This window comes from Diabrotica undecimpunctata, chromosome 2 (genome assembly GCF_040954645.1).
Source record: "Diabrotica undecimpunctata isolate CICGRU chromosome 2, icDiaUnde3, whole genome shotgun sequence".
In the NCBI taxonomy this organism is placed as follows: domain Eukaryota; kingdom Metazoa; phylum Arthropoda; class Insecta; order Coleoptera; family Chrysomelidae; genus Diabrotica; species Diabrotica undecimpunctata.
In genome coordinates this window covers 40854227-40879174 of record NC_092804.1, presented here as the reverse complement: position 1 = coordinate 40879174, position 24948 = coordinate 40854227, and the positions used below count along the sequence as shown (strand labels likewise).

Genomic DNA, 24948 nt, shown 5'->3' with positions numbered 1-24948 from the left:
TCGAAATTAAATGAACATTTAGAGGTTCCTTGACAACTTGCTCGAAAATTATGAGTATCTGGTACCACAGTTATAGTAATATCAGGCCTCGGAGAAGGTATTATTACTTGTTTAAACTTTAAATTAGATATTGTCTCCCATCTAGCGAAAGCTTCTGCAGCAAGATTTATATAATCGGGATTACTAATAGCCTGAGGGAAATACCAGCGTAAAGTCGTTTTATTCCACTTCGAACGAATGGCATAGTTATTGTCACCAACAGAACATCGAGGCTTATTCATCATCATATTTATAGTATCATTATTTAATGTTCCAGTCACAGGGAGATTGTATTTTTCCTGAAAGGCAACTAGAACCATATCTATACTAGAAAGAGCATTATTTGATGTATTTAGATATCCGAAACGTTTAAGAAAAGAACTAGCATACTCCAGAGTGCTATTCTGTGCACACACAGATACAGAGAGCAACAATAAGACATGTAAACAGACCAGCATCTTGATTTATACTAATTTCCAAAAATTGGTACTATAGTTATTTATACAAAATTCACAAAAACAGAATTATATACTGAAATATTTAAAATATAATAATAATATGTTAAAATAGTGCATTTGTTAGCAAACAGGATGAAGCCTCGTGATAACGCGGTACCGCATAATTCAAAACACGTAAACAAGTGTGATAACAAATTTTATTTTAATCATTGGAAAAACAAGTACACCGGAAAGAAAACCGCAGTTGCTACATTTTGTAAAATATATGATGATAACAGCAACCACATTAACAAAATTCTAAATTGATAACAACGATTCGCTTACCGCAATATCTATTTATTGTATACCATAAAAATTAGTTAAAGAAATAAAAATAAATATATAAATATGAGCATTTCTAGAACACAAGGTGTTGCTTATCAATGAAACGAATCAGTTGATGGTACCGTAGGCGCATTAGGTTGACGCAACTTGGGCTCGCGTGGGGCGATATGCTGCTCTGTTCTTTAAAAGACCGAGGAGCGCATACGGTGTCACAGTTCGCATCGCAAACATACAACAACAACAACAAGTTCGCAGTAGTCAATACGGTGTGCAGTGACTTACAGATATCTGATAAAGGTAAGCGGTTTTTGTCTTTTGTATATTTCTATGTATTTATTATGTCCTTTTTATCATTGTATTTTATGAGAATTGTACATCTCTCTGTTCGTATTTCATGCAGTATTTATTATGTCCTTTTTATCTATTTGGGTGTTGTAAAACATTTCACGTCTGCTATTTTTTATAAGAAGTATTCTCCGCTATTCGTATTTCGATTTCTTGTAGTATATGGTTCTTCTCTATTGCCGAGTATGTAATGCATCTCTCCATTCACGTTAAGCGGAAAAACTATAGTTTGTTCTATTGTTGTTGTAGATGGATCTATCAAAACTAAATAATTCATCCTTGGTTGCAGAACGTAAGCCAATAAAAAAACTTAAAGATCTGCAAATTGGAGAAAAATTTACCATTCGCAGTGCAAAGGTGGTAACAACACAATTTGGGGATACAGTTCTGCTGGATTTGGGCGCTGAAGTTGTTTTCTTACCACAGCGGGTAACCAAAGCCTACCAAGCAGCAATAACGGACCTCAACAGCGGAAACTATTCGCTGATATACGAAGGGGAAGTTGATATTGGAAAAAGCAGACTCCTAGCATCCTTTAAGATAGTTGAATAAGGTAAGTGATTTTTTCTTATTGTTTTGTGTGTGAGTAGCCAGCCATGCATATAAAACAAGTGATTAAACAGTCTGATGATTTGATGCACATTATTAAAAAGCTTAGTAAAATAATTTTCGATAAATTCACTGAAAGAGATCGTAAAGTTTGGACAAGACGGTTAAATAGTCAAATTTTTAGATGTAGTAAAGTAATTAAAAACAATAGACTATCCGTAGGAACAGTTAGAAAATTGCAAACTTACATAGGACATTTTAAGCATTTTAGGCAAATTATTTTAAATTTCAATAATAAGTACGTTGGGTTGGGGCTTAATTCAAAATTACGCAATAGAATTAAATGGGAAAATGTTATTTCGTGTTTTGCTAGTCGAATTAAAACTGGAGTTATAGTTAATTTAGTGCATAAGGACTTAACACAGTTCCTAAATGATTGTTATATTATTTTTAGCAGAAAAATTAAAATTATTTTAAAAACAAATAGAATTCTTAAAGTTAATACTACATTTTGTGGCGAATTCATTAAAAAATCAAGTGATACCGAAAGTTTAGATTTAAAATATTTCAACACTAAAAATGCTATTATAGACACATCGACCGATTTACATCTTTGGTTTAGTGAAAATGTTAAGGATAAAATTTTTACAAAGCTGTCTGAATTTGCAGAAAAAGATTCGGGTGCTGCTCTGTCTAAAGTAATTTCATTAGAAGTTAATATTAATAAAGTAGAAATAGGAAACGGTTCATCGTTCATTGACTTGCCAATAGAGATTCAGAAAAAACGAGCGTGCATTAATGTGCATAACGTTGATCAGGCTTGTTTTTATTGGTCGATTGTTAGCGCTCTGTATCCAGTTCCTACAAATCCACAACGAGTTTCGAAATATCCACATTATTCTACTGTTTTGCAAACAGACAAATTAGAAAGCCCAATGCCATTAAGTCAAATTTCAAAATTTGAAAAATCAAACGCCATATCTGTCAATGTGTTTGCATTAGAATTAAACGTAGTGAAGGACAAACAATTTTATGAAGTAGTACCTGCCAGACTGACACCGCAAAAGATGGAAAAGCATGTTAATTTGCTCCTAATACAGGATAAATATTTCCCAAAATTAAACGATTACGATGCTCCTCCAGAAGATGATGATGATCAGACTGAAATACGCCTTCATTATTGTTGGATTAAAGATTTAGGAAAATTAGTAAGATCACAATTGAACAAAAACACACGTAAAAAATATATTTGCGATCGTTGTTTAAACTATTTTCACAGCGAAAGCAAACTAGCAGAGCACGAAGAAATGTGTTCAGATGTGAATAAATGCAAAATGACTGTTCCCAAATATGACCATGTGGCTTTTCGCAATTTTACATACAAACAAACAACTCCGTTTATAGTTTATGCTGATTTTGAATGCCAATTACATAATTTTACAGATTCCAATGTCACAGTGAGTAAAACAGCAAAATATCAGAAACATGTACCTTTTAGTGCAGGTTATTATTTGAAATGTGCTTACGATGATAGTTTATCTTATTTTAATAGCTATAGAGGTGAAAATTGCATGGAGTGGTTCGCAAAAGAAATGACTGAAATTTCCAAATTTGTAAATTCCAAAATAAAGACAATTGTACCTATGGTCGAAAAGCCCAACACAAATAAAGCAACTTTGTGCCATATTTGCGAGAAACGCTTTTTGGCTACAGATACAATTGTTGTAGATCACGATCATTTTACGGGACAAGTACGAGGATTTGCGCACCAAGCATGTAATTTGAACTTTAAAAAATTGTTTGTCGTCCCAATCGTATTTCATAATTTTAGTGGCTACGACTCGCATTTTATGATTATAGATCTTTGCAAGCATGGGCACTTGAGCTTACTTCCCATTAATAAAGAAAAATATATTTCATTTACATTACAATCTGACGAACATCAAATTAAATTACGATTTATTGATTCACTTAGATTTATGGGAGCTTCACTCGATGAATTGGCATCTCTTTTAGATATATCAGAAAAGAAGATTTTAAAACGAGAATTTAGTCAATTAGATAATGATACATTTAATTTGTTAACTTGTAAAGGAGTATTTTGTTACGATTATATTGATAGTTTGGAAAAATTGGATGAAACTTCTTTACCCAAAATTAACCATTTTTATAGTAAGTTAAATAATGAATACATTAGTGAAGAGAAGTATGCTCATGCCCAAAATGTTTGGCAGAAATTTAATTGTAAAAATTTGGGGGAATACAGCGATTTGTATTTAAAAACAGATATTCTGCTGTTGGCTGATGTGTTTGAGCAGTTTCGACAAAAATGTCGAGACACATATAAATTAGATCCAGCATGGTATTATACTATGCCAGGATACACTTGGGATTGTATGCTCAAATATACACAATGTAAATTAGAATTGCTAAAAGATGTGGATATGATCTTGTTTATGGAAAAAGCCATAAGAGGTGGGATATCTGTTTGTAGCAACAGATATTCGGAGGCCAACAACAAATACATTTCGTCGTATGATCCCACACGGCCCTCTAAGTACATCCTCTATTTAGATGTAAACAATCTGTATGGCTGGGCCATGAGTGAAGCTTTACCAATAGGAGGATTCAAGTGGATCGAAGACGTAACCAAATTTGGTGTTGGTAATCTTCCCGAAGGCCATATAGATATTATGTCAATACAGGATGATGCAAAGGAGGGCTATTTTTTCCAAGTTGACTTGGAGTATCCACGCGAATTACACGACAAACATAAAGATTTTCCATTTGCTGCCGAACACCGCATTCCGCCCGGTTCAAAATTGCCAAAGTTAATACCAACTTTATATCACAAAACCAAATATATTATGCATTATAGAAATCTTAAACAGGCATTAGCCAACGGGTTAATTTTAACAAAAATACATAAAGTTTTGAAATTTAATCAATCTGCGTGGCTGCGACCGTATATCGAGTTAAATACAAATTTACGGGCGGCAGCCACCAACAGTTTTGAGAAAAATTTGTTCAAATTAATGAATAATGCTGTGTTCGGCAAGACCATGGAGAATCAAAGACGTCATCGTATTGTAAAATTATGTAAAAAGTGGCATGGAAGGTACGGAGCCAAAAATTTGATTGCGAGTAGTCGATTTCACAGTCGTACGATCTTTAGCGAAAATTTGGTAGCTATCGAACTTAAGAAATCAGAAGTATGTTTTAATAAACCCCTGTATATAGGCGCAGCAATCCTCGATATATCCAAATTATGTATGTATGATTTTCACTACAACTTTATGCTTCCAACGATGGGAGAGAAAAACTGTTCATTGCTGTACATGGATACAGATAGCTTTATTTATGAATTGCAATGTTCAGATGCATATAGAGAGGTTTTAAAGGCGCATCCAAGTAAATTCGATACCTCAGACTATGCCGAAAACAACCCATACGAAATAGAAAGGTTAAATAAAAAAATCCCCGGATTAATGAAGGATGAGGCAAATGGGAAAATAATTACACATTTTATTGGATTACGATCAAAAATGTACACATTTAAACTGCAAATAACTGACGAGGAGAGGGAAAAAGAGAGACAGCGTCTAGAAAGAAAACAACTAAACAAAGAGAGAATTGAATGTGACTTGGGAAATTTGGGAATAACGAAAAAAGCAAAAGGAGTGAAATATAACATCGTTCGAAATAAAATTACGTACGAAGACTATGAAAAATGTCTTAAAGAATTCAAAATTCAAACCGCGAGCCAAAGATGTATTCGGTCGTACCAACACTCAGTATTCAGCATCGAGCAATCCAAAACGGCTCTAAGTCCTTATGACGATAAGCGGTACTTAATACCAAAATCATTTAATACGCTTCCGTGGGGACATTATCTTGTTGAATAACATGTATTTGTTGTTGCAGAAAAACAGATAATTGGTGTCAAAATTCGTTTGATTATGTCTTGTTTAATACTACTTGGTTCTTTCAATGTAGACGCACTATGCATAAATAATTATCTTCTTTTAGTATATGGCTACTCATAAGATCACAAAAAAAAGAAAAGATCACTTATCGCAAAGTTTTTGTAAATTGTAGTTTTTGTAAATATAAAAAATAGTATTAATTTTATAATGTAAGTTTTAATAATAAATTTGTGTAATCTTACATTTTTTGGTTTTATTTATGTTAGATTACAAATAAAAGACAACATATTTATATTAATATTATTTATTCAGTTAAATCATTTACAACTTTAATTTTATAATAATATACAAATTCCTTTAAAGCTAAACTTAACAAAGTGTTTGGACAAATATTGCAATATGCTGCGAAGGCTTCAACTGGTCCATGTAAAGAGTCTATAGCACCAAAATTGTTCTTGATGAAAGTTGAAATGTTTATATAGTATTCGTGAAATTGTAAACTCTTTAACAGCACCACTCTATGCGACATCATGCTCTGGTATGCTTCTATAATTTGGTTGACGTCATCTTCCCACAAATAAAATGCGGCTCCAAATTTCTCGATTGTCAGCAGCTTTACATTTTCCATCACCAATTGTCTTAGTTTGCAAAAATCACCACACATAAATTCGATGGGATCATACTCATCTGCATAAGTCGGTAGATCTGCTTGGAAAAAATCACTCATTTTTTCTTTAAACCACGCAATTATGGCTTCCCACTCGAATGTGCTTAAACTGATTCTGTTAAAATTACCATGTTTACACAGAATGATGGATGGTGAAAAATCTCGAGCTGGAGATAGACCAATTTTTATATGGAGAGAGCTCATTGGATATGTAGTTTCCAATAAACAATATACTTCATTTGTGGCTGCTGCTTCAAATTTTGCCAATACTCGATCTAATTCGGCGCCAGGACTAGGTGGTTGACCATCTTCATCGTAGTCAAATTCTATACTAAATTCACTGCTATCATCATCGAAATTAACAGGCTGACTGTCATAACCACTATCTTGAGAGCTCATCATCTTCTTGTTTCGAATACCGTGGACGAAATGGGTGTAAACTGAACATCGTAGTTTGTCTTAAATTTATACTTTTGTCATTCCCCACTCCTTGTGGTTAATTGTAAGCCTTTTTTAGAAAAGTGTATGTCTACGCGGCGAATCGAAATATAGATCCTCAAACTATATTCGATTTATTTATCCAGCTGTTGTGTTTGCTATCCATTCCTAACCATTTCACATACATCTTATTGCCTTTTCGTCTGAGTACTTTTTCGACCAGGTATATGTCAGGGCTTGATGTTTTCTGCAATTCTTCTTCGTAAAAACCGCCACTAATCGGCGCACCTTGCATGTCTTCGAGCAAATACGTTATAGGATTTGTTATCTTAACTTGTACAATTTTAAATAATTCAGTAGTCCAATTGGGCGTGTATGCCTTTTCGAAGAAATGTTTTGCCTTTGATACACGTACAATGTCGCCAACTTTAAACTTTCGTGGACCGGCAATCTTTAAATGAGTATAACTTTTGTTTAAAATGGCTTTTTCGTTGGATTTGTTAACCTGAGACGGTTTGTATCCTGTTTTACTGTGTTTTGTGTTGTTGTATTCCTCGGTGATTATGGGTAGAGCATCTAACCATTTGTACGATCCATGTAAACTGAAATACTTGTACAACTTTGCTTTCAACGTTCTAATAACTCTTTCGCAAATAGCAGCTTTTTTGATCGTGTAGGTGCTGTAATGATTAATTTCATGTTTTTTCATTAAATTTTGAAATTTTCTGTTGTAAAATTCGGTTCCCTGATCAGATTGTAAGTTTTTTGGGACTCGTCGAGTATGAGCGAGAATATCCGAAAATGCCCGAGTAATTTCCTCACCAGTCTTCGTTTTTAGAGGACGTGTCCACACAAATTTTGAAAAACAATCAATTACAACTAGTATTAGTTTGTAATTTTTATTTTGATGTGCATAAGGACGCATTTCAGCCAAATCCATTTGCCACAAGTCATCGATTCCTTTGATTATTGTTCGACGACGAGGATAGTTTTTTCGTGCTGGTTTATGCAATTCGTTCACCACCTCTTTCTTTTCTTTAGACATTATTTTTTCATCGCACCTTCCACTACCTTAAGACGTTTGTCTATATCCCATGAATGAACGCTATCTACTAGGCTTTTTAATGATTGTTCCACTTGTTTTATCCTCTGTTCCATCTTTATATCGTACATCGTATGCTTTGCAACTGTTTCTGCAGCAGATTTTAGATTGTTCTCCATATCCTTTTTCAGTGTATTCAAATCATCTTTGATTATTTTTTGTAACTTTTGCTCGAGCAGTGGAACTGTAGTTTTATGAAGCTCCTTTCTCACATCGTTTAGTCCGATTGCTAAATCCTGTATGTCATTAGTTTTTTGCTGCAATTTTTGCTCGAGAAGTGGAACTGTAGTTTTATGAAGCTCCTTTCTCACATCGTTTAGTCCGATTGCTATATCTTGTATGTCATTAGTTTTTTGCTGCAATATCACACCATGTGTTTGAATTAATGGATAGTGCAGGTTACGCAACTCATTGATTTGTTTATCAACGTATTTTTTCGTTGCAGCATCGTCATTGTCTGATGGATCCTTGACATTACAAATTTTCACATTTTCGGCATTAATATTTCCGTCAGACGTATGTGGAAATGTAACTCGTGCCACCTTTTGGGCATTACTACTACTACTGTTACGAGAGTGATGACCGAATTTGTCGACACTCATAGTGGAAATGATACTGACATTCCCAGTTACTCTATTATATTAGCTTCTTTTAGTTCATTGATGATTGCTACGATTTCGTTGTCGAGAGATGTGTTGCCGGCGTCTTTCGAAGCCACCAATAGTTTAAGACGTTCAACTAACTCATTTGGATCATCCCGATAAATATACTCCATGGGAGCAGTGTTGTATGTTAAACGAGAGTCATCCAATCCCGTTCCTTTGGCCGTAGATGAAGATGATCGTGTTGTTGTTGCTGTTGTTTTCGTTCTGTGTTCGAGTTCTTTTTTGGATCGAGTTGCATGCTTTTTCATTGCTGCATCAGATGGTTTGAATAGAGGTTTAATAATAGAATGGTATTTTTCTCCACTAGAACCTTTAAGACGTCCTAAGGTATCCAGATGAATCTCTGTGTTTTTCAACAGTGTTTTATACTTTTGTAAATCCTCATCATTATACTGTTCAGGGTTGGCATAAAATAAAAGTTGATATAGACCTGGCGTACCACCTAACCTACGTTCTTCTAAATCACGTTCTCGAATTATTATTATGTCTCCATTGCGTTTGTCAAAGTTTATTCGACGTTTTCCCATTATCCAGCCACTAATAGAATCGTAAAATGGTCCATAGTTTTTATCAATTTTATCGTCTTTTATTAAATATTCTTTTATGTACTTGTGACTTATTGAAGGATATTGATCGATATATTCGTCTGTGGCATCCATCGGAATCTCGATTGGTTCTTGAATAATGTTTTCATTAGGTACCGCTAGATCAGGTGCATCAAGAAATACATCATCATCATCACCATTCTCCTCCTCCTCCTCTTCCTTTTTCATTTCTTCTTTTTTAACTTGTTCAAACTTGTTAGTGATAGTATGATGTAACGTTTTTGATGATTGTGCAATATCTTTGAGAGGTTTCGAGAGTGGTTTAAACAGTTTATTTAGGGACTCATCTTGTTCTGTTCGACCTAATTTTAATGCCAAATATTTTTTGCGAATTGATCTAGCCAATTCGGCGACTTTCTTCTTGCGAAGCGCAATGGCAACCGTATCATCTGACATTGTGTTGACAACTAAACAATTATCTTACAATTTTATATATTTATCAAATCCTTTGCGATATCGGCCATTATTGAGAGCAAAATCTTTTATAATTACCAGAGTACCATACCTATCACACCAACATTCAGAACAAATTTTTTTAAATTCATCAAATGACATGTCGGGTGATACATGCTCATCAAATACATGCTTTAAATTTATCTCATCTTGCTTGAATAGTACAATCATGTTACAGTTGTCTCTAATTAACTGCTTCGGTATTTTTGAATATGTTTGGCATAAATAAGCGGCATCGATATCTTTATGTCTGCACATGGAATAATACTCGCGAATCTTTTGCTGACCATCGCATGCAACATCGTCAAATAAAAACACAGAGTGAGGTTTAGCTTCGCTGGGACTAATAATTTCTTCATTGTCTTTAAATGGGTAATATCCTACACCTTTAACTTGCGCTATTACATCTTGCAGTAGTTGGTATTTCGGTTGAAAGAGGGATTTCGAATAAACATAGACATTTTTAAACTTGACGCCATTCGGATTGAATAGAAGAGATAGCATAACATTCGTTTTGCCGCACCCACTTGGACCGCAAATAATCGCTCTGAATGAATTCGGTAGTAATTTACCATGTTTACTGTTGGTTGTTTTTTGGACAATGTCCAAATTATCAATTGGTAGCGTCTGCTCTTGCTGAACGACCTTCATCATGTGGCAAGTGTAGTACATAAGTACGGTAATATATATATTATAGATGTCACCACTTGCATGGTATCAGTCCAATGTTGGTCGTTGAAGGAGGAGGTCTCGTGAACTCTCTAATTAATAAACTTCCAGTTGAACTACATATTCCTGGTTATCAGTATTGTGGACCCGGAACAAAACTAAAAAAACGTCTTGCACGTGGAGATCCAGGAATTAATCCATTAGACGCAGCTTGCAAACGACACGATATCGCTTATTCGCAGCATTCATCTCTCGAAGAACGCCACAAGGCCGATAAAGAATTGGAAGATAGAGCTTGGGAGCGCTTCAAGTCGAAAGACGCTAGCTTTGGTGAAAAAAGTGCTGCTTTAATTGTAACTGGCGGAATGAAAACGAAAAGAAAGTTGGGGATGGGATGCTCTCGTCGTCGTGGAAGACGAGGACGTTACTCTTTCAATCGAGATGTTGTCCCAAAAATTGCAAAGTCCATGAAAAGAGGAGCATCGTTAACAGATACTGCTTTGACGGCTGTACGAATAGCAAAATCCATAATCAAAGGACTTGGCGGTCGTAAAGAAGTTGATGTTCCACGAGTGCTACCACTAAAATCCGGAGGTTTTCTACCCCTCATACCTCTATTTGCAGGCCTTTCCGCTTTGGGGGCTTTAGCGGGGGGTGCAGCTGGGGTGGCGAAGACAGTAGTCGACGCTAAGAATGCTCAAAAGAAATTGGAAGAGGATATTCGCCATAACAGGGCAATGGAACACATCGGTTCGGGTCTGTACCTACGTAAGAAACCCAGAGGTGGATTCGGCTTATATTTGAAAAAAAACTTCCAATAAAGCTACCCAATCGTCCGCTATATGATGTGGAGATTGCACATTATGCGAAGAAGATCCTTAAAATACCACATTTTCGAGGTGTTTTCATGAATGACGCTCTGCCTAGAGACGGTCCTCGACAACGAGAATGTGCAATAGTAAACTTGGATGTGTCCACACATAACGGAACACATTGGGTAGCATACAGAAAGATAAACAACAACGTAGAGTATTTCGATTCATTTGGTAATTTGAAGCCGACCAAAGAACTTGTTAAGTATCTGGGTGGTGCACGTGCCAACATTTCCTATAATAACCATCAGTATCAAACATACAATCAAATTATTTGTGGACATTTATGCTTAAAGTTTTTATATAATGGAGCCTACTAAAAGTACAGAACTGCTTATGGGCCATATGTTTTACAAAAAATGTTTTACAGAATTCAGTGAAGAAGAACTAAAATACATACCGCTAGATTATATTAAACGAACTGTACGACCTTACGAATTGTTACAAATATGGCATAAATTGCCTGAAGAATATCGAAGAGAATTTAACCTACAGATACTACTTCCTTGCTTCGTACATTATAACAGACCGGATTGGAGGACTCACTGGGATGGCCCACCTGATTCTCAAGCTTCATGTTATTTTTGTAAACTTGCTTTGGAACAAGTAAAACTATTAAAGTAAATATTGTTGTTTTTTTCTAATATAATAACCTATTAATACATTGACGTGAGTCAGTCATCATGTCGCAGTTGTTGAGAGTAGACAGCACCAATTACATATTCTCATTTCAACCTCCCACACCGATCGTGTTGGATCCGAACAAAGATTATGAGATAGCTCTTCGATTTTTCCATTCCTACAACAGTATACCAAACATTGAAAATAACAAGTTTTATTACTACAATGACAAAAACAAATTGCAACAATTTGATATCCCCGATGGATGTTATGAAATTGCCGATATTGAAGAATACATACAACAGAAATTGGGTGCTGATAATGTGCCTAAACCCGAAACGATATTTAGTCTAAAACCTAACCATAACACGTTGCAGTGTCAAATTTTCAGCAAATATAAGATTTCGTTTAAGCAACCTGACAGTCTTGGTACAGTATTGGGATTTTCTCCTGCACTACTAAATCCAGGACAGACGCATTCTTCAGATCGACCTGTTAGGATTATTAAAGTATCTAGCATACGCTTTGAATGCAACATTAGTACCGGAGCCTTCGATGGTAACAGACCTGCTCACACGATCTACGAATTTGTCATACAATCAAATCCTGGGTACGCAATTGACGAAACTCCACACAATTTGTTGTATTTACCTGTTGTACCGCAACGAGAAATCACCAATATCACAGTGTTGGCTGTCGATCAAGAAGGACGACCTGTAAACTTTAGAGGAGAACAGAGCACATTGGTGCTGGAACTTAGATCAAGAGGGAAATGGGATTATTAATAAGGCAATCTACTGCCCATAGTACACCATTAGTTGAGCAACCGTCTAAGCGGCAACATCTTACGTCCTCATCTAAGCGGCCACATCTTACGTTTGCAAACAAATTATTTTTGCAATCACTTGGTTTTAAACTGACAACATGACAACTATGTATGGAAAACGATCACGTTCAAACAGCATAATGCCTCCAATATTTGATATTTATCGTAAGCCGATGTTTGACGAGTCGATTCGAAAGGCCGAATACCGAACATATGCACCATTCATCAAATCATTCAATTGCAATGACATTGTGGAATTTAGCATCAATCAAGTCGACTCGTTCTTTGCAATGAGCGAAACCTTGTTATGCATTAAAGGATCGCTCGCAATTAACGGAACTGGTGACGTTAAACTAGCAAATAATGTTGGTGCTTTTCTTTTCGATTCGTGTACGTACAGCGAAAGCGCAAGGGAGATGGAAACAGTGCGGGATCCTGGTATCGTAAGCGCTGTACGTGCTATGACATGTTATACTCAAGAAGATTCCGGTCATATGGCAATGGCAGGCTGGAATTACCCTAGGGATCCAATTCTACACGCTGCTGATCATTCATTCAACATACAGATGCCTCTTAAGCATGTGTTCAACATTTTCAATGATTATCCTTTGATTACGTGTGGCCGTCAAACAATAAGACTAGTTCGAGCTCGAAACGACAACGATTGCATAATTGTCAAAGAAAAAACTCAAGGCCAAGTTACTACTGTTAAGATTAACATTACCAATATTGAGCTCAGAGTCAAGCACATATTTCCCAATGATGATATTAAATTGGAACTTATGAAATCCATTCAACAAGATCAACCTATAGTTATTCCGTTTAGAAAGTGGGAATTGCATGAATTACCAGCACTTACCAAAGGCGCTAGACGTGAAGTTTGGGCTGTAAAAACTAGCAATGCAGTGGAAAGACCCCGTTATGTCATTGTTTTCTTTCAAACCAACAAACGTGACAAGAATTCAGCTGATCCCACCTTATTTGACAATGTCGATATTCAAAGTATCAGATTATCTTTAAATGGTGAATATTGGCCAAACGAGCGAATGCAGTTGGATTTTAGCAAAACTGACTACAATGAGGCCTATTTCAACTATACCGAATTTTATCCTAGCTACATACATTCCCAACAAAAGCGACCTCTACTCGATTTCTCAGCTTTCAAGAATCACGCATTGTTTGTCATCGATTGTTCGAAACAAGAAGAAAGCATGAAAGCATCCACTGTTGACGTAAAACTCGATATTGAAGCGAATAATGGTTTTCCCGAAAATACCAAGGCTTATTGCATTATAATTCATGATTGTGTAATGGAGTACTTCCCTCTCACCGAAATTGTAAAAAGTCTAAATTAGATGCATAAATTGCCAGTAGTGAACGAGCAGTCATCATGAGAGTAGCATTCGTAGACATTCAGGGATTCGATGTGGACGGATGGTTTGTTCCCAAAGAACTTACCATTGAAATAGGTTTTAAACGAAGTCATTACATCTTTTTGCCTCAGAGACCATTTAATGCGCTAAGTAATGGGGATAAGAAGACTGCCTCATACGTGGAGAAAAAACTGCTTGGAATTCGATACTCTGATGGGCAAGTAGAATTGTCCAAAATCAATGAAATACTAGAAACCAAGTTGTTGTATGCAGCAGATTACATCTACGTTCGAGGAGAACAAAAAGCAGAATATTTGGATAAGAAACGTCACGTTTTTGGAGTTTTTCCCATTATTATTGATGTTTGCAAGTTTGATGGTACGCCTCGTGCTACTGGAAACGTTGGCCCTACTGCAAACCCATGTCATGCCGCTGGATTATTTTCATGCACCGAAAGAAATGTGGATCGTCTACGTCACTGGTTTGCCAATAACATAATACCATTGTAATTTTTGTATATGTATAAATAAATATATTAGAAATTAAACGCTTTTTTATTTAAAACATCTTTATTGATTGAGTTTTATATTACATGAAGATTCAAATTTTCTTCTTACAATTTCAAAAATAATTTTTAAAATTAAGATAAATACAGATGCTAATATTACACAGGACATTGTAAAGACATTATCTATTTCACTTTTCATATACTCGCTGGTTGTGTTGTTGTTGTTGCTGCTGACACCCGTGGTGTTGTTGTTGTTGCTGACAAACATGGTATTGGTTGAATACGTCTTAATGGATATGTAGCTGGTGGCAGTTTTCTACAGGCCCAGGTGTCTTGCTGCTGCTGCTGTAGATTCAACGCTTCGGGTTTCCACGTTTTGTTGTCAAAATGCAGGTTATCTAATTGTCTTGTAATATGTTTAAAATCCTCATATGATTTAATGTCGATCTTTAACCAATCAAGTTTTCTTTGAAATTCTATTACTCTATGTATGTACTCGATGGGATTCATAGTACTACTAACTATGTCCTATGTAGAATGTCACATTTTATGTCTAGCAACATCTTGACTAACACATAACTGTCACGTTCTGCGTCGAATGTCACGTCCTGCGTCGAATGTCACGTTCTACGTCGAATGTCACGTCCTGCGTTGAATGTCACGTGACATTTCACGTTCTACGTCGAATGTCACGTCCTGCGTCAAATGTCACGTCGTTTCACGCGACATTTCACGTTCTGCGTCGAATGTCACGTCCTGCGTCGAATGTCACGTCCTGCGTCGAATGTCATGTCCTGCGTCGAATGTCACGTCCTGCGTCGAATGTCACGTTCTACGTCGAATGTCACGTCCTGCGTTGAATGTCACGTGACATTTCACGTTCTACGTCGAATGTCACGTCATTTCACGCGACATTTCACGTTCTGCGTCGAATGTCACGTCCTGCGTTGAATGTCACATAGCTGTCACGTTCTACGTCGAATGTCACGTGACATTTCACGTTCTGCGTCGAATGTCACGTCCTGCGTCGAATGTCACGTGACATTTCACGTTCTACGTCGAATGTCACGTCATTTCACGTGACATTTCACGTTCTGCGTCGAATGTCACGTTCTACGTCGGATGTCACGTTCTCTTAGGCACTGTACGGAAAAGAAGAAGAAGAAGAATAATGTTCATACTGATCGTTGACATGGCTTCTGTGTGTGTGTCACCTACGCTTTCATTTGACACCTCATACGTCAAAATCGTGCCAATAGCAACAAAGATACATTCTAGCGCCCATTTGGCAATGCTGCCATCTTTGTTTTTTGTGTCCCCGTCTCCTCCCCGTTCCAACGAGCCCTCGTACGTCACGATCGGACCAATAGAAACAAAGATATGACGTAATGACCTTTTGGCATGCTCCGATGCGCACGGCACATACTGCGTTCAACCCCATTTCTCATCCCCTTTCCAACGAGCCCTCGTACGTCATCCTACGTTAAGCCGTTTGGAACTTACGACCGGGGGTTGCGATTTTAGGGGATGCGAATTAGGGGATGTGCTCAGATATACATAGACTATCTACTCACAATTCTTAAATATTGGTAGTAGCTGTTTTGTTTCTTTGTAAATTTATATAACCTTAGACATACTTTTGGCTAGGATAACTTGGTTTCGCTAATTTTGTTGTTACGTCACTATGGCTCTAAGCCACCGTGTCGTTTGTATATCCTTTGGTTGTTTTAACTCTTGCTGATAAGTCTTTAATTGCCATTCTGGTCAGTCGTACTAACTTTGCTGGTAGAGATAATTCATAATTTCGTGGACCTGACGTAATCATTTAATGACGTCGATCTACGAACGCAACAATGATAATTCAGGCATTGCTAAAGACATGCAGTTCTCTTCATTGCGTTATCGTAGCGAGACAGAGACGAACTAGTTTTTGCGTTAGTGAAATAGCTTTAATATTTTTATTTCTTTTTGTGAACAACCGTTTTTAATATTTTATCATTTTTTGGATTATTCTGAATAAAATATGTTCATTGTAATTTTTCTCTTAAGTTGATTTTCGTTGATTGTTTTTAACTTAAACATATAAAATAGACAATTTAAAACTGAAAAAAAAAACGAAAAATGATTGAAGGCTCAAAAACACACAATTATTTTTAAATTCACCAAACCTTTTTCTATCAGTTTCTGATACTTTAGTTTGGGCTTATTTAATTTAAAAACATTGTTTTTAGTTGTTTGAGGCCCTTATCACAACCTAAAAATGGATTTATACAAAACTGTTTAATAAATTAAGACCACTTTTTGTGTGAGCGCCCTCTTGAACATTATTCTGCTATATTTTATAAAAGTGATTATGCAAAAAAATCTCATGGAAATATTTTTCCCTAGGAATTCGAAGATTTCGTCTCGTATAAACATATTTTTCTCACTTTGAAACCAAAATCCTATTATTTTTCTATCATATATTGATTTATTATTTATTTATTTCTCCTCTAGATTTTTTCAGTTCTTAAAAGGTTTATTTATAACCTAAATTAGTGCAATGTAAATATTTTACATTTTTACACAGCAATTATTATCAGCAGTGAAGATGGGAGGTCGTAAATTTTTATTACATCTTTCAATGCGAGATAAAATAAGCGATGAATAACTGAAATGTTTAAGATTGGAGAAGCATAATATGTCACGTTTATTAGAAATACTCGACATCATTAGCACGTGCAAATCCAACTCTGTCGCCTATTTTCCTATGAAATTGAAATGGTAAATGTTTTTAGGGTCCATTTATTTTTTCGGGCACGCGTATTTACGAAGTCCACGAGGTTTTGAAACATCTTTATTTCCATCACTTTCATTTTTTTAAATAATTTGTTGTTTGTTTGTGCTACTGAGGACCTGCTATTGTAACCCAATAATTAAGAGCGTCCGAGAAATAGTTTTAGTTCGGCTAAATACAAATTCAAAAATAAATTTGTTCTAATATGTTAAGTTATTAGTCAATCCATTTTTGCAGTTAATTTTTTAAAAATATTCTTATATTTTTTATTATCTATTAGTTGTCTGCTAAAAATCTCTATTAATTAAAAAAGTTTTGTGTAAGTTGTGTCAAATAACTCATTAACGTAGTATAATATGTACTTGTTATAGGTTCTGTGTAAGCTAACCTTTTGCTATAATAATTATCAAGCATAGATAAAAGGCCTTTTATCATGTAATATAAATAGAGAAGGTGCTTTTACATAGAATTTTATATAAACCCTTTAAATATTGTTGCACAGTGTATCATAATTCAAAGCTTATATTCACGTTATACGTTTTACTAAATTATAAAATAAATCATGGCTATCAATAAATAGCACAAATATAACGAGAAACAACGAGATACGTTCAGTAGTCGTTAATTGGAGGAGAGCCTATGATACAGAAGAGAATGTAACAAACCACAATAATAATTATTGTACAATAATATTTATTTTAATTATAATTGCATTTTTTCAATTTGTTTCGACTTCCTATGCCGAAATATATGTATATATATATATATATATATATATATATATATATATATATATATATATATATATATATATATATATATATTGATTTATAGTATCAGCAATCGGTCTGTAGAAAATGAAACTCTATTTTTTCTGTCTCAATATTTAGTCACGATTTTGTGACTTCTTCAGGAGAAAACTGTAAATTTATTAGAATAATTAATTATAATATATAAACAAAGTAAATATTTCAATACTTACAACTATAAGATTAAAAAGTTAAATTTTGTTAACATACCATCTAAATCCATGACATTTTTTTTTGATTTTTATTTAGGATCAATTACTATTTAAATGGAAATATTTATTTTATTTAGGAGTTATGGTAACCGCAATATTTTATAGAGTAAATTCCCATTGTACAATTTTTAGTGAATAAGGTAAAATTAACAATTATTATGACAGTATTATACATATTATAAAGTGGAAAGATGTAATTAATAGTAGAGAATTGAGAAAGAATTAGGAACATGGTAAATTGATCTATAAAATGTAATTGATGGTATGTAGTCAGTTATTGTAATACTGATATTTAGGAATGGAATAAAAAGATCTATCATATATTGTTTAGTATGTTGCAGTAGATATTACTTAAATGGTTGGTGTCTGTCTTATAATTCAGGAGTTTTAGTAATGTGTACCATTTCAAGGAAAAGTCGATTTTTATAATTATCAACTCGTTCCAATATTTTTACATTATTAAAGTCAAAGTTATGTCCTGTCTTCAAGTGGTGGTCAACTTAAGTCTGATTCTTTTCAGATTTTTTGGATTAAAATTGAGCCCAGGAAAAATATTTGAATTTTTAAAAAAAATTTTATGTTAGGTTATTTATGTAGGATATGTATTTTATTTTTGACAAACTTCTAAATAATAGACTACCTTACATACATCTAAACTGCAAAAAGCATTTTTTTAGTAATAGGTTTAACGTCGATATGTAAGATGTAAGCAATTTCAAACAGAATGTTTCTTCCTATTTTAGGATTTTTAGGACTTAAAAATAATTCCAAAGTTATTACTAGTTTAAATGCTCAAATATATTGCTGCAAATTTATTTGCTATAAATATTTGATCACAATTTGACGTTTTAAAATTTAGATATTCATTTTAGTAGTTGTTTTAAATTAAACTCATCCTAATTTATAATTTACATGGAAAATTAAATATTCATTTTTAATTGAATGCGTGTAATATAATATGCATTATATAGTAGATTGAGGTAAAATTGTTGATTGTATTTTCATTCTAGTTTACCACATGGTTGATATGGTTATACAGTTTTATTATCTGCTTATGTTTTGGTATTAATATTGTTTGTGTTGTGACGATTCTCTATTTATTCCAGTAGCTCAAATTAATATTTACCATAAGTGTATTTATTATTGCGTGGATTTTATTTAAAAATTGTGGGATTTAAAATTATTGTGAATATCTGTGACATAAAAGGTTTCGTCTTTGTTAAGAACTTCTCAGATAGAGCTAGATAACCTGTCTGACACTGGATATTCTTAGTTGGAAATTATAGTCGGTTCGCTATATTTACGCGGGTTTCGGATTAAAAATTTTATTGTAAGTACCCAGTTTTAATTACCTGCTCTTTGGGGAAATATCAACTGGTCAAATGAAATGAAAAATAATCCATAACTTTTTTTAATTAAATAATAATGGAAAATCTTTTATATAATTGACAGTATAATAAGGAGAATTACTTCATTAATGGAGTCTAATGTGGCTAATATAAACCTAATAATAATTTTATATTACACTTCACACAGAAAATGTGGTCTATGTATATTTGTTCCATGGAGAGATTTTCTAATGAAAAATAAAAAAATTTAACTAGCCAACAAAAATGAAAATCAGTCATTATCATCAAAAATATCATAATCGTCATCATCATCACTGTCATCACCATTAATTGTTATTATGATTGGACTTATTTCGTTTATTTTATTTTCACGAGTCCACCAATCTTCTATTAGTTTCTCGCACTTGAATATACAGTTGCATCACACTTCTGGAGTTACAATTGAAAGTGCCTTTCGCCAAGTTTCCCGAACTGCGTCGTCGCTATAACCGTTAGGCCCAATATGGTTGTCATAATATTGTTTTGCTATTCCCCATATATATTCGATGGGATTAAACTGGCAATGATACGGTGGCAGACGTAAAACTTGATGACCGTAACTTTCAATAATCTGATCCACAACAAAGGTTTTTGGTTTTGCGTGGATATTTGCCAAGCGTAATAATTCTGATTTTAAAATATGTTGTGTAAATGGTATATGTTCCTTTGTCAACCATTCTTTAATTTTATTAACAGTCCAAGAATTCGTTGGACTTTTGTTTAATACTTCAGAATGGTAAGGTGCATTGTCTAAAATAATTACGCTGGGCTCACTTAAAACTGGGAGAAGTTTTTCATGTAACCATTTTACAAACATTTCTGTGTTCATATTATCGTGATAGTCACTTGATTTTGATTTAGATGAAAATATTAAATCAGCACCTTCTATAAAACCCGATTTCCCTCCTGCATGTAAAATTATGTGTCGCTTCCCTTCTCCATCAGTATGTTTGATAGACTTTACGTTATCATCTTGCCATATTCTCTTGGTTGCACCCCTAGAAAATATCCATGTTTCGTCTAAATATATAAAATTTGCCCTTTCCTTTTAATTTAGAATATTTTCTTAGAAAGTTAATTCTTTTATGCACAACAGAACTTCTTTCACAAAGGGCTTTTCTGTTATCCTCCTTTTGAAATTTGAAACCCAAATTATGTATCACTTGCCATAGACTTGTTCTGCCAATTTCGTCAAATTTTCTATCTTTTAATTCCGAGAGAATTGTATTTAAGGTCACATGTTTCTTGTTGGCTCGCATTCGATAAATGGTATCACGAATTTCAAATTTTTTTTCCATCTGGAATATCTTTCGTTTTCAATGATAGGCGAGTTTTTCGGTGATCTTCTTTCGGCCGTTCATTATTGCGATTTTGTAATACTCCTCTTAGTTTGGTTTCACTAATTCTTAGAGCATCACATACGCGTTGTTGAACAGACATTACCGATTTTAAAGGACCGCCATTTTCTTTTTCATCCGTAAAATACTTATGTACACTACAAATTAGACTATCTACATCTAACACACGTCTAGGCATTTTTAAATATTTCCACCAAACATACAATGTCAACACTGGCAAAGAATCAATTCAACTGAAATATTGTAACAAATGTATACCTACCCTAATGTTATTTTAATGTATTTTAAAATATGACCATTAATGCAGTTTTTACCTAATTTTCTGGGAAGTCGATTACTGCAACTGGTTATCAATGAGTCATTAGCATAATTTTGTTAATCCGAAACCCGCGTAAATATAGCGAACCGACTTTAAATTATGATTTAACTGACGGTGATACTTCCTTTTTCAGGAAAAAGGAAGTATCACATTCGTCGGGAATTCTTTGACATTATGAAAATATCAAAGAATTTAACGAAGGTCCCGAGTCCGCACTAGCGATTGTAGTTTTTGCTAATTATATGTTGCCGCCTTTGGTCTGATTACATGTTGTTAATATTTCAGGTTTGTGGGAATCTCCGGTTTCAGCATCTATTGTATCTTCGAAATGCATACTTTAAGCCAGAAGCACAACTTTTTTCTTCTTTGTACAATAAGAGACAAAGATACAATTTTTTCTAAAAGCAAAAATACTTGACCCTTCAGTGTGATTTCCTTGTACAAATACAAAAGGTATTTTTTTTTATTCTTACGTAAAGTTCTTACAACGCAAAGTCTATAATTTTTGAAGAGTTTTTTTACTCAACAACAGAAGAAGCTGATGTATCTACAAAAAACGGCCCTCATGGCTGACGCTCAAAGTAAACTTCTAAATTCGCAGTATAGAACAGCTTCGCTCAAAGCAAAAATTTTAGTGCCCTATTTTTTGGCTTGCTGGGTATATATTGTCAAAAAGAGCATCGCCCCCTAAATGTTTCTAATTTTTCGTCAATAATTACGAATTCGGACAGGCTATGTCCAGCTTTGCAATTGTCAACAAACGAATCAAAAAACTGTCGAATTGCTTCTGGTTTATTCAAGTTTTTTCTCTGCTCACGGTCATTTTTTTTATCAAACCTGATACATCTTGAAAGAAACTTGAACCGTTTAAGTCCAAGTCCCAGTTCAGTCAACCGTTTCCCACAAGTCTTTCAAATTGAAATGACTCACTTTATATGTACCTGTGATATATAAGAGGCCAATAAGAGCTCGAGTCTTATTTATATTAGTGGGTCTAACATCTCTAGCGCGAGCATAGTCATTGATCAAAGATTGCATATACATATTTGTATTTACCACTATTATATTTAGCATATTATCATTTATAAAAAAAAACTTCAAATATCCTTAGTATGTTTTGAGTTTTTAGTAACTCTTTTTGTTCCAGGCAGCTGTTTGACAATATTTCCCTTGGTAACTTTCATTCTTGTATTTGAGCTGAAAAACATATTCCACTTCGTATCGTCCTTTTCCTTATGCCTATTCTCCGGAGAATAATCTTTATCCTGGTACTCCAATTCAGCTTCGTCCAGTTTTTGTTCTGATTCGTTGTTTTTTCTCGTAACTCATTTTTCTGAAAAAATAAATAATTATTGTTTTTAGTATATTTTGTATGCACCAAAAAATATATAACGTAGAAGGTCGCGGGCGGAGTAACACTCCGCAAAGATAATTCTGTTAGAATATTATACTTATGTTATATTATTTCAAAATGTTTATTTAAAACCACAGCATTACTAAGTAACTTTACATATATTAACATATTTTTACAATGTACTCACCTTTTTTAGTGAAATAAGGTTTCTGGAAAAAGTTGTAACACAAAAAGTTGAACGCGGACTGACACTCCTGAAGACTTGTTTCTCTGGAGTGTGCGTTAATGTAGACAGGTCTGTAACAGTGGATTTTCCTGCTTTCGTACCTGGCCTTATTGAGGTATATAATACGGACTTTGAGAAATCAATAAAAAAAGACTGGTCAAGGTAAACTCCTTCATAAGGGTTTGGGTTCCTTCTGTCGCTTTTCATTATTTTTATGTAATCAGCTGGAACATAGATTTCTCGATTTTTGATTCTTTTTTCTATTTGGGCATGTATAGACTCAAACTTCATTTATGTATGCCGATGTTCCAAGTATTTTTGTACAATAGTTATATTTTTCCTTGCACACAGGAGTAAAAAACTCTTTGTCAAATTTGAAATGCGGTTTTGGTAGCAACAACCGTCACTCCAAATTATTGCTGTTACATTAGGAAGCAATTTCAAATGATTTTCGATGTGATGAGTGATTATAAAAGCAATTTTATTGAAAGTGACTCCTCCTTCTCCTTCATGCCAAACATAGCAATCTTGTCAATTCCTTTTTTAAAAAATTATTTTCGTATGTTTCTAAGCGTAAAATGCTTATTTTGTAACTCGTGCATAAATTGCACTGGTCTTTCCTAGAAATGTAGATTGACAAATTGCGAGCTTTAAATTCTTCGTGAAATCTTTTAATGCTAACAAAGTCTTACTTCAGTTCTTTGCATTTTTCCTTGTATAGTTCATAAACTTGCATCTTGGTTTAAAAAACTGGTTCCAGATAAAGCTTCGTGGTATGCCTCCTACAATAGTGGTTTTTTACTCTTGGCAAGGTTTCAAAGATCTCTTTCAGGATCAGAACTTTATCCTCATTCTACTGCGGTTTTCTTTGTTTTGTCTTTATTTCAGAATTATCAACTTCATCCGTAATATTCACATGTCCTGGCCCTTTACGCCAACTTAAAATTAGCCAATCAGTAACACAATAAGTGTTTGCGCCGCTTACAATTATTTTAGACTTTTTTATACAATCGGCAACAGTGTGCGTGACTTTAGCGAGGAGTGCGCGCACCTAGCAGATGACATTGAGATCCAGACATCAACAAGCAAGCAGTTCGCAGTTCGGTAAACAACAATAAATTCGTTCAAGAAAGGTTTCATTTACAAAAGACGATAGTGTTTTAGTTTAAACAGCGTTTTGTTAAAGTTAAAATAAAGCCAGTGTTTACAGTCCACCTAGTTTTCATTTTTGCCTAGTAATAGTATAAAACGACAATAGACAATAAACTAAACAATAAGTATTTAAAAACAAATTCTTACAAACTGGCAGTCGTTGACCGTTGCGTTTAAAATGATAACATAGAGACGATTTCTTTCTAAAAACATCATTCTTTTGGTTTTTTAAATCTTTTGTACAAGCAGAGTCCACCATGTCGTTGATATGTGTTCGTCTTTTTTGCCAGTCCATAATTTTCCAGAAATTATTGAACAGTTCTAGTCTCACATCTTCTAAAAATACGTTGCAGATTATTTATTTTATTTCTTTTTTAACTCATAGAACAATTACAATGTTTCCTCATGTTTTTTGCAAGCTTCGTAATATTAGATGTCCGTTTACCTTCTACATTTTTAATGCCACATATTCTTTGCCTTTTTTTCTTTTTTCTTTATTTATGGATCCATTCCATTTAAAAATATGTGGTTATACTTTGTTTACCACAAAGACATTAAGTTTTGTTATTTATATGAGCATCTAAAATATCTTGCAGAGTTTCTTCCTGATGTGTAAAAACAGTTGTGTCCGAGATCAAGTCTTCCGAATTCTCATCGGAAGCGTTTTCCGAAGTTTCATTGGGCAAGGCTTCTGGTATGCCATTTTTACCGATCAATACTGGACCATCACGAGGAACTGAAATTGATTTCTTCGTGGTCTTATAGGTAACCGCCTCCGGTATGATATTTTTACCCACAAATACGGGACCATCACCAGGAACTAAAATTGATTCCTTCGGGGTCTCATCGACTACGGCTTCCAGTGTAACATTTGTAACTACCAATTGGGGCCCATTACGAGAAACTAAAGTCGA

General features: G+C 34.3%; 1 protein-coding gene across 2 annotated transcripts; it reads left to right on the top strand.

The window, feature by feature from the left end:
• The first annotated feature begins 814 nt into the window (after positions 1-814).
• On the top strand, positions 815-5943 carry LOC140434446 (uncharacterized). Of its 2 annotated transcripts, none has more exons than XM_072522710.1 (2): positions 815-1118; positions 1456-5943. In XM_072522710.1, the coding sequence occupies exon 2, from the start codon at positions 1763-1765 to the stop codon at positions 5618-5620; it is 3858 nt and encodes a 1285-aa protein (XP_072378811.1). In that variant the 5' UTR covers positions 815-1118; positions 1456-1762; the 3' UTR covers positions 5621-5943. The 2 variants fall into 2 exon arrangements, with proteins under 2 accessions (XP_072378811.1, XP_072378810.1); XM_072522709.1 differs by having other exon boundaries at positions 1416-5943.
• Positions 5944-24948: the final 19005 nt, after the last annotated feature.